General features: G+C 51.9%; 1 protein-coding gene across 1 annotated transcript in view; it reads left to right on the top strand.

Annotated features, from left to right (window-relative positions):
* The first annotated feature begins 6 nt into the window (after nucleotides 1-6).
* COPA (COPI coat complex subunit alpha) overlaps nucleotides 7-9513 on the top strand; it is a 31573-nt gene continuing 22066 nt past the window's right edge. The window contains exons 1-11 of the mRNA XM_058860242.1: nucleotides 7-116; nucleotides 832-945; nucleotides 1831-1904; nucleotides 2755-2835; nucleotides 3476-3552; nucleotides 4450-4559; nucleotides 5403-5512; nucleotides 6364-6463; nucleotides 6935-7070; nucleotides 7151-7233; nucleotides 9014-9164. Coding sequence (XP_058716225.1) covers nucleotides 77-116; nucleotides 832-945; nucleotides 1831-1904; nucleotides 2755-2835; nucleotides 3476-3552; nucleotides 4450-4559; nucleotides 5403-5512; nucleotides 6364-6463; nucleotides 6935-7070; nucleotides 7151-7233; nucleotides 9014-9164 — 1076 coding nt within the window. The 5' untranslated portion in view covers nucleotides 7-76. The remainder of the gene's footprint in view (nucleotides 117-831; nucleotides 946-1830; nucleotides 1905-2754; nucleotides 2836-3475; nucleotides 3553-4449; nucleotides 4560-5402; nucleotides 5513-6363; nucleotides 6464-6934; nucleotides 7071-7150; nucleotides 7234-9013; nucleotides 9165-9513) is intronic.

Below are 9513 nucleotides of genomic sequence, written 5' to 3'. Positions count from 1 at the left end.
CTTGGCGGAAGTGACGTCAGAATGGGCGTGGCTCCGCGGTGCTGACGTGGAGGCTCCGGGCTGAGGGGGGGCCGCCATGTTGACCAAGTTCGAGACCAAATCCGCGCGGGTTAAAGGTGAAAATCCCGGGAAAAACGGCGGAAAATCGGGATTTGGGAAATGCGGGAAGCGGGGGAGAGGCGTGGGAGCGGCTTGGGGGGGGATTTGTGAGGGGAGCGGGAAGATCCCGCATGGAGGGAGGGTCTGGAGGGGTGGGAGAAGGGAATGGAGAATCCTGAGGGGGATCCTGAGGGGGAATTTTGGGATTTTCCAGCGGGAATTTGGGATCTGATCCCAAGGAACGGGGACAGGACAAGAGGGAACGGCCTCGAGCTGGGCCAGGGGAGGCTCAGGGTGGGAAATTTGGGAAAATCCCTCTTGGAAAAGGTGAAAAGCATCAGAAGGGGCTCAGGGAGGGTTGAATCCCATCCCTGGAGGTGCCTTGGAATTCCCGGGATTCGGGCTGGGCTCGGGCTTTTCCCAGGGGATTCCCTCACTTTTCCCAGTTTTTCCTGGCTTTTCCCAGTTTTTTCCCAGTTTTTTCCCAGCTTTTCCCATTTTTTCTCCCACTTTTCCCAGTTTTTCCTTGGCTTTTCCCAGGATTTTCTCTGTCCTTCTCCCGCCTTTTCTTTACCTCTCCCCAGAGCTTTCCACACCTTTTCCCTCTCCTTTCCCAAGGTTTTTCCCCTCTTTTCCCATCCTTTTCCCACATTCCCCATCCTTTATTCTTCCCCCATCATTCCCAGCCTGGTTTTCCCGCTGATTCCCGATTTTTTTCCCGTTTTTTTCCAGGGCTTTCCTTCCACCCCAAGCGGCCGTGGGTGCTGAGCAGCCTCCACAACGGCGTCATCCAGCTCTGGGATTATCGCGTCTGCACCCTCATCGACAAATTCGACGAGCACGATGGTGATTCCCAGGGAAAAACGGGAATTTCCCAGGGAAAAACGGGAATTTCGGCTGGAAAAACGGGAATTTCGGCCCAAAAAATGGGAGTTTTGGCCCGAAAAATCGGAATTTCGGCCCAAAAAAGAGGATTTTCGGTGCAAAAAAACGAGAATTTCGGCCCAAAAATGGGAATTAACGCCCAGAAAGCGGCAATTTCGGCCGGAGAAATTTTCCCCAGGGAAAAACGGGAATTTCCCACAGAAAAACGGGAATTTTGGCCAGAAAAATGGGAATTTCCCACTGAAAAATGGGAATTTTGGCCCAAAAATGGCAATAATGGCCCCAAAAATGGGAATTACTGCCCAAGAAATGGGAATTCCTGGCCCAAAAAATGGGGATTTTGGCCCAAAAATGGGAATTGCTGCCAAAAACCTGGGAATTCCAGCTCCAAACTTGGAGTTCCTGACCAAAACTGGAAATTTCTGTCCCAAAAAGTGGGAATTCCGTCCAAAAAAATGGGAATTCTGGCCCGAAAATCCCCGGGGATTTTGGGATGGAATCCAGGGAAATTCCCCTCCTGCCCAGGGAGGATTTTTGGGATCTGGGAAAGGCTCCCAGGAGCATTCCCGGGATCTGGGTGGGATTTTGGGATGCCCTGAACTCCCCTGAGTCCGGGAAATTCCCCAATCCCATAAAAACCCGGATCCAGGCTTGGAATTCCGGCAATTCCCGATTTTTTGGAAGCTTTGAAGGGACAAAAAGCGGCGAAAACGAGGGGGAAAATCCGTTAAAAAAAGCGGGAATCGCCTCCGCCGCCCCGGATTTCCCGGGATTTCCCGGGATTTTCCAGGATTTGGGGATTTCCCGGGATTTCCCAGGGAATTCCAGAGGTTTTTCCCGGCTCAGGGCCCGTCCGAGGCATCGACTTCCACAAGCAGCAGCCGCTCTTCGTCTCCGGAGGCGACGACTACAAAATCAAGGTGAGCAATTCCCGGTTTTCCGGCTTTTCCCAAAAAAACCCAAAACCTGGGATGAGCCCCGAGCTCCTTCCCCTCCTGGGATTTGCGGGAATGAAGTTTGGGATTGGGGATTGGGGAAAGGGAGGGGAAATCTGGGAATGAGCGGGAAAAATTCCCGGGGAAAAGGCGGGAATGGAGCGTTCCTGGTGCCTTTCCCGGAGTGGAATTCCCGGGGTTATTCCCGCATTATTCCAGGTTTTTTTCCGGGGTTATCCGAAGGTTATTCCTGGGTGATTCCTGGGGTTATTCCCAGGTTTTTCCAGGATAATTCCAGGGTGATTCCCAGGTTATTCCCGGGGTTATTCTTGGGGTTATTCCTGGGATATTCCTGGGGTTATTCCTGGGGTTATTTCAGATTTATTTCTGGGTGATTCCTGGGGTTATTCCCAGGTTTCTCCAGGATAATTCCGGGGTGATTCCCAAGGTTATTCCTGGGGTTATTCCTGAGATATTCCCGGGGTAATTCCCAGGTTTATTCTCGGGGTTATTCCTGGGGTTACTCCCAGGTTTTTCCAGGATTATTCCAGGATAATTCCAGGGTTATTCCCAGTTTAATCCATGGTTTATTCCCAGTTTAATTCTGGGGTTATTCCCAGGGTTATTCCTGGGATTATTCCTGAGTAATTCCCAGGTGATTTCTGGGATATTCTCAGGGTTATCCCAAGATTGTTCCCAGGGTAATTCCCAGGTTATTCCTGGGTCATTTCTGGTTTAATCCTGGGATAATTCCCGAGGTTATTCCTGGGGTAATTTCTGCATTTTTCCTGGGTTATTCCCAAGCTTATTCCCGGTTTTTCCCGGTTTTTCCCAGGTCTGGAATTACAAACTGCGGCGCTGCCTCTTCACCCTCCTGGGGCACCTGGATTACATCCGGACAACCTTCTTCCACCACGTGAGGAATCCCGGGAATTCCGGCTGGGAACACCAGGAATTCCTGCTGGGAGCACTGGGAATTCCTGCTGGGAGCACTGGGAATTCTGGCTGGGAACACCGGGAGTTCCTGCTGGGAGCACTGGGAATTCCAGCTGGGAGCACTGGGAATTCCAGCTGGGAATTCCTGCTGGGAGCACCGGGAATTCCAGCTGGGAATTCCTGCTGGGAGCACCGGGAATTCCTGCTGGGAGCACTGGGAATTCCAGCTGGGAATTCCGGCTGGGAATCTCCTTTCTCTTGGGAATCTCCAATGGGAATCTCTTAATTAATGGGAATTTCCAATGGGAAACCTGCCTTAGGAATTTTTTCCCGGGAATTCCCAGTGGGAATCCCCTCATGGGAATTTTTCCAATGGGAATCTCCAATAGGAATCAATATTTTGGAATTTTTCCATTGGGAATCTCCAGTGGGAATCAATTCCCAGGAATTTTCTCCTGGGAATTCTCGATAGGAATTTTTTCACAGGAATTTTTTAAATGGGAATTTTCCCAAGGGGAATCTCAGGGTGGGAATCGATTCCCAGGAATTCCCGGTGGGGCGGCGGCTCCGGGGGGATTTTGGGGTCGGATTTGGAATTCCCAGAATTCCCCTTTTCCCAGGAATATCCCTGGATCCTGAGCGCCTCCGACGACCAAACCATCCGCGTGTGGAACTGGCAGTCGCGCACCTGTGTCTGGTGAGAGAATTCCCAACATTCCCACAATTCCCAACATTCCCACAATTCCCAGCATTCCCAGAATTCCCCAGCATTCCCCAGAATTCCCCACAATTCCCAGCATTCCCTGGGATTCTGCTTTCTCCCGTGTTTTTTCCCATTTTTCCACGGGAGCAGCGCCCTGGTTGGGATTCCCTGGATTTTCCCAAGTTTCTCCTGTGTTTTCCATGTGTTTTTCCCGGGTTTTTCCCAGTTTTCCTGTGCTCCTGTATTTTCCCATGTTTTCCATGGTTTTTTCCCGTTTTTTCCAGGTTTTTTCCCGTTTTTCCCTCATTTTTTCCCCCTCTTTTCTCTGGCTCAGTGCCCCTCACTGTATTCCCTTGATTTCCCCATTTTTTCCATGTTTTTTTCCCATTTTTTCCCATTTTTCTCCCATTTTTCCTCTGGCTCAGCGCCCTCACCGTGTTCCCTGGATTTCCCATGTTTTCCATGTGTTTTCCATGAGTTTTTCCAAGTTTTTCCATGATTTTTTCCCGGGATCAGGACCCTCCCCATGCTCCCTGTATCCCCCTGTGTTTTCCTTGTGTTTTCCATCTTTTTTTCCCATTTTTTCCCCGTTTTTTTCCCACTTTTCCATGGACTCAGCACCCTGACCATGCTCCTTGTATGCTTCCATGTTTTCCATGTGTTTCCCATGTGTTTTCCATGATTTTTCCATGTTTTTTCTGGGATCAGCCCCCTCTCCGTGTTCCCTGTATCTCCCCAAGTTTTCCCTGTGTTTTCCATGTTTTTTTCCCGTTTTTTTCCCGTTTTTTCCCAGGATCAGCGCCCTGACCCTGCTCCCTGTATCCCTCCATGTTTTCCATGTGTTTTCCATGTGTTTTCCATGACTTTTTCCATGTTTTTTCCCGGGATCAGCGTGCTGACGGGACACAATCATTACGTGATGTGCGCCCAGTTCCACCCCAGCGAGGACCTGGTGGTGTCGGCCAGCCTGGACCAGAGCGTCAGGGTTTGGGACATTTCCGGTGAGATTCCATGGAAAATCCCGGAAAAACCTCGGGAATTGGGGTGGGAATGGACCAGAGCGTCAGGGTTTGGGACATTTCCGGTGAGATTCCATGGAAAATCCCGGAAAAACCTCGGGAATTGGGGTGGGAATGGAGCAGAGCGTCAGGGTTTGGGACATTTCCGGTGAGATTCCATGGAAAATCCGGGAAAAACCTCGGGAATTGGGGTGGGAATGGGGGTGGGACGTCTCCAATGAGATTCCATGGAAAATCTGGGAATGGGAACGGGCGATGTCCGGTGGGAAAAGGATCTGGGGAATCCTGAGAAAAGGGGTGGGGCTTCATCGGGATCCCAAAAACTCCTGGGAAAAGTGGGAATGGGGTGGGAGAAGAGAATGGAAAGTCCTGAGGGGGATCCAGGGGGCTCAGCCTGGAGAAAAGGGGGATCCAGGGGGAATTTTGGGATTTTCCAGCGGGGATTTGGGATCTGATCCCAGGGAACAGGGACAGGACAAGAGGGAACGGCCTCCAGCTGTGCCAGGGGAGGCTCAGGGTGGGAAATTTGGGAAAATCCCTCCTGGAAAAGGGGAAAAATCCTCGGAAGGGGCTCAGGGAGGGTTGGATCCCATCCCTGAGGAATTCCTGGAATTGGCCTTTGGAGAATCGGCAAAAATCCTGGGATTTTGGGCTCTGGGGGCTCATCCGGGGGCTGATCCTGGATCCAATCCTGGATCCATTCCCGATCCTTTCCTGGATTCCATCCTGGGGCTGTTCCTGTTCCATTCCCAATCTCAATCCCATTCCCAATCCCAATCCCATTCCCAATCCCATTCCCAATCCCGATCCCATTCCTGTTCCCAGGTCTCCGGAAGAAGAATCTCTCTCCCGGCTCCGTGGATTCCGACGTTCGCGGCATCACCGGGGTCGATCTGTTCGGCACCACCGACGCCGTGGTCAAACACGTGCTGGAGGTACGGCCCCGAATCCCGGGAATCCCCAATCCCAGGAAACCCCGAATCCCGGGAATCCCTGAATCCTGGGAATCCCCAATCCCGGGAATCCCCAAATCCTGGGAATCCCTGGACCCTGGGAATCCCCAATCCCGGGAATCCCCAATCCCAGGAAACCCCGAATCCCGGGAATCCCTGAATCCCGGGAATCCCTGGATCCTGGGAATCCCCAATCCCAGGAATCCCCCAATCCCGGGAATCCCCGAATCCCGGGAAACCCTGAATCCCAGGAATCCCTGGAAGCACCGAAAGGCAGAGCCAGGCCCAGCTTTTCCCTGGATTCCCCCATTCCCAACTATTTTTCTCTGAATTTTCCCCATTCCCAGCTTTTTTTCCATGGATTTCTCCATCCCCAGCCATTTTTCCTTGGATTTTCCCCATTCCCAGCCATTTTTCCATGGATTTTCCCCATTCCCAGCAATTTTTCTCTGGATTCCCCCATTCCCAGCCATTTTTCTATGGATTTTTCCCCATTCCTGACTGTTTTTCCATGGATTCCCACCCATTCCCTGGGGTTTTTGCCCCATTCCCTGGATTTTCCCTCCATTCCTGATGGTTTTCCCTGGATTTCCCCACCATTCCCTGGATCCTCCCCATTCCCGGTGTTTTCCCCTGGATTTTCCTTCCATTCCTGGTGGTTTTTCCCGGGATTTGACCCATTCCCGGTGTTTTTTCCTGGAATTCCAGCCCATTCCCGGTGTTTTTTCCCGGGATTTGACCCATTCCTGGTGTTTTCTCCTGGGATTTGACCCATTCCCGGTGTTTTTTCCTGGAATTCCGGCCCATTCCCGGTGTTTTTTCCCGGGATTCAGGGCCATGACCGGGGTGTGAACTGGGCCGCCTTCCACCCCTCGATGCCGCTCATCGTCTCCGGCGCCGACGATCGCCAGGTCAAGATCTGGAGGATGAACGGTGAGAAAAACCTGGAAAAATCCGGGAAAATCCGGGAAAACCCGGGACAAACCCCTCGGGATCCCCTGGAAAAGCGGGAATCCTCCCCCATTCCTCCCATTTTTCCCTGGGATTTCTCCCAATTTCCCTGGGCCTTTTCCTGATTTCCCTGGGATTTTTCCCCATTTTCCTGGGATTTCTCCCCATTCCTCGGGATTTCTCCCCATTTCCTTGGGATTTCTCCCCATTCCTCGGGATTTTTCCCCATTCCATGACATTTTTCCCCCGTTTTCCCGGGATTTTCCCTGGAATTCTGGAGAATCCAAGGCCTGGGAGGTGGACACACCTTTTTTCCTTTTTCCAACGCTTTTCCTCCCTTTTCCTTGGGATTTTTCCTCATTTCCTTGGGATTTCTCCCCATTCCTTGGGATTTTTCCCCATCCCATGACATTTCCCCCCCCTTTTCCCGGGATTTTCCCCGGAATTCCGCAGAATCCAAGGCCTGGGAGGTTGACACGTGCCGCGGGCACTACAACAACGTTTCCTGCGCCGTTTTCCACCCGCGCCAGGAGCTGATCCTCAGCAATTCCGAGGACAAGAGCATCCGGGTCTGGGACATGTCCAAGAGGTCAGCAGCCTCGGGAAGGAGCCTCGGGAATTCCTGGGAATTCCCGGCAATTCCCGGATTTTCCCTCTCCCCCTTTCCAGGACCGGCGTCCAAACGTTCCGGCGCGACCACGACCGGTTCTGGGTGCTGGCGGCGCATCCCAACCTCAACCTCTTCGCTGCCGGTGAGAGCCAGGAATTCCCGGGAAATCCCTGGATTCCAGCTGGGAGAGCTCCAAATTCCAGTGGGAATCCTGAAATTCCCAGAGAAACCCTGAAATTCCCAGAGAAACCCTGAAATTCCCAGAGAAATCCCAAAATTCCCAGAGAAATCCCTGAATTCCACCTGGGAGAGCCTCAAATTCCAGTGGGAATCCCCGAATTCCAGTGGGAATCCCTGAATTCCAGTGGGAATCCCTGAATTCCGGCTGGGAGAGGATTCCATTATTCCCGGAATTCCGGGGGTGTTTCCCAGGCCGCGACGGCGCCGCGCTGGTGTTCGATCTCCGCCGTTTCCATCCCAAATTCCCGCTGTAATTCCCGACATTTCAGCTGTAATTCCCGCTGTAATTCCAGCTGTAATTCCTGACATTTCAGCTGTGATTCCAGCTGTGATTCCGGCTGTTTTTCCCAGCATTCCTTCTGTAATTCTGGCTGGAATTCCAGCTGTAATTCCTGGCATTCCGGCTGTAATTTCCAACATTCCAGCTGTAATTCTGGCTGGTTTTCCGGCTGTTTTTCCGCCTGTTTTCCAGGCCACGACAGTGGGATGTTGGTGTTCATTCTCACTGTAATTCTGGCTGTTTTTCCGCCGGTTTTCCCAGACCATGACGGAGGGATGTTGGTGTTCAGTATCCCACATTCCAGCTGTAATTTCGGCTGTAGTTCGGGCTGTAATTCCGACTGTTTCCCAGGTCACGATGGAGGGATGTTGGTGTTCATTCTCACTGTAATTCCGGTTGTTTTTCCGGCTGTTTTTCCGGCTGTTTCCCAGGCCATGACAGTGGGATGTTGGTGTTCAATTCAGCTGTTTTTCCAGCTGTAATTCCGGCTGTTTTTCCGGCTGTTTCCCAGGTCACGATGGAGGGATGTTGGTGTTCAGTATCCCATATTCCAGCTGTAATTCCGGTTGTTTTTCCGGCTGTTTTCCATAGGTCACGATGGAGGGATGTTGGTGTTCAATCTCCCCCATTCCAGCTGTAATTCCGGCTGTTTTTCCGCCTGTTGTTTTCCATAGGCCACGATGGAGGGATGTTGGTGTTCAATCCAGCTGTTTTTCCAGCTGTAATTCCGGTTGTTTTTCCGCCTGTTGTTTTCCATAGGTCACGATGGAGGGATGTTGGTGTTCAGTATCCCCCATTCCAGCTGTAATTCCGGTTGTTTTTCCAGCTGTTTCCATAGGTCACGATGGAGGGATGTTGGTGTTCAATCCAGCTGTTTTTCCAGCTGTAATTCCGGCTGTTTTTCCGGCTGTTGTTTTCCATAGGCCACGATGGAGGGATGTTGGTGTTCATTCTCACTGTAATTCCGGCTGTAATTCTGGTTGTTTTTCCGCCTGTTGTTTTTCCCAGGTCACGATGGAGGGATGTTGGTGTTCATTCTCACTGTAATTCCGGCTGTAATTCCGGTTGTTTTTCCGCCTGTTGTTTTTCCATAGGCCACGATGGAGGGATGCTGGTGTTCAATCCAGCTGTTTTTCCTGGTGTAATTCCGCCTGTTTTCCATAGGCCACGATGGAGGGATGTTGGTGTTCAATCCAGCTGTTTTTCCTGGTGTAATTCCGCCTGTTTTCCATAGGCCACGACGGAGGGATGTTGGTGTTCAATCCAGCTGTTTTTCCAGCTGTAATTCCGGCTGTTTTTCCGCCTGTTGTTTTCCATAGGCCACGATGGAGGGATGTTGGTGTTCAGTATCCCCCATTCCAGCTGTAATTCCGGCTGTTTTTCCGCCTGTTGTTTTTCCCAGGTCACGACGGAGGGATGTTGGTGTTCAAGCTGGAGCGGGAGCGGCCGGCTCTGGCCGTCCACGGCAATTCCCTGTTCTACGTCAAGGATCGCTTCCTGCGGCAGCTCGACTTCAGCTCCTCCCGCGACGTGGCCGTCATGCAGCTCCGCAGGCACGGCAATTCCCGCCATTCCCACGGGAATTCCCGGAATCCCGACCGGAATTCCCGAAATTCCAGTGGGAATACCCCAAATCCCAGCCAGAACTGCTGAAATCTTGCTGAGAATTCCCCAAATCCCGACCAGAACTTCTGAAATCCTGCTGAGAATTCCCCAACAGGAATTCCCCAAATCCCGACTGGAATTCCCAGAATCCCGACCAGAATTCCCGAAATCCCGACCGGAATTCCCAGAATCCCGACCGGAATTGCCCAGATCCTGACAGGAATTCCCAAATCACAACAGGAATTCCCCAAATCCCGGCCAGAACTTCTGAAATCCTGCTGAGAATTCCCCAACAGG

This window comes from Poecile atricapillus, chromosome 33 (assembly GCF_030490865.1).
Source record: "Poecile atricapillus isolate bPoeAtr1 chromosome 33, bPoeAtr1.hap1, whole genome shotgun sequence".
Classification (NCBI taxonomy): domain Eukaryota; kingdom Metazoa; phylum Chordata; class Aves; order Passeriformes; family Paridae; genus Poecile; species Poecile atricapillus.
Note: the sequence above shows the minus strand (reverse complement) of the source record. Positions and strands in the feature narration are given on the sequence as shown.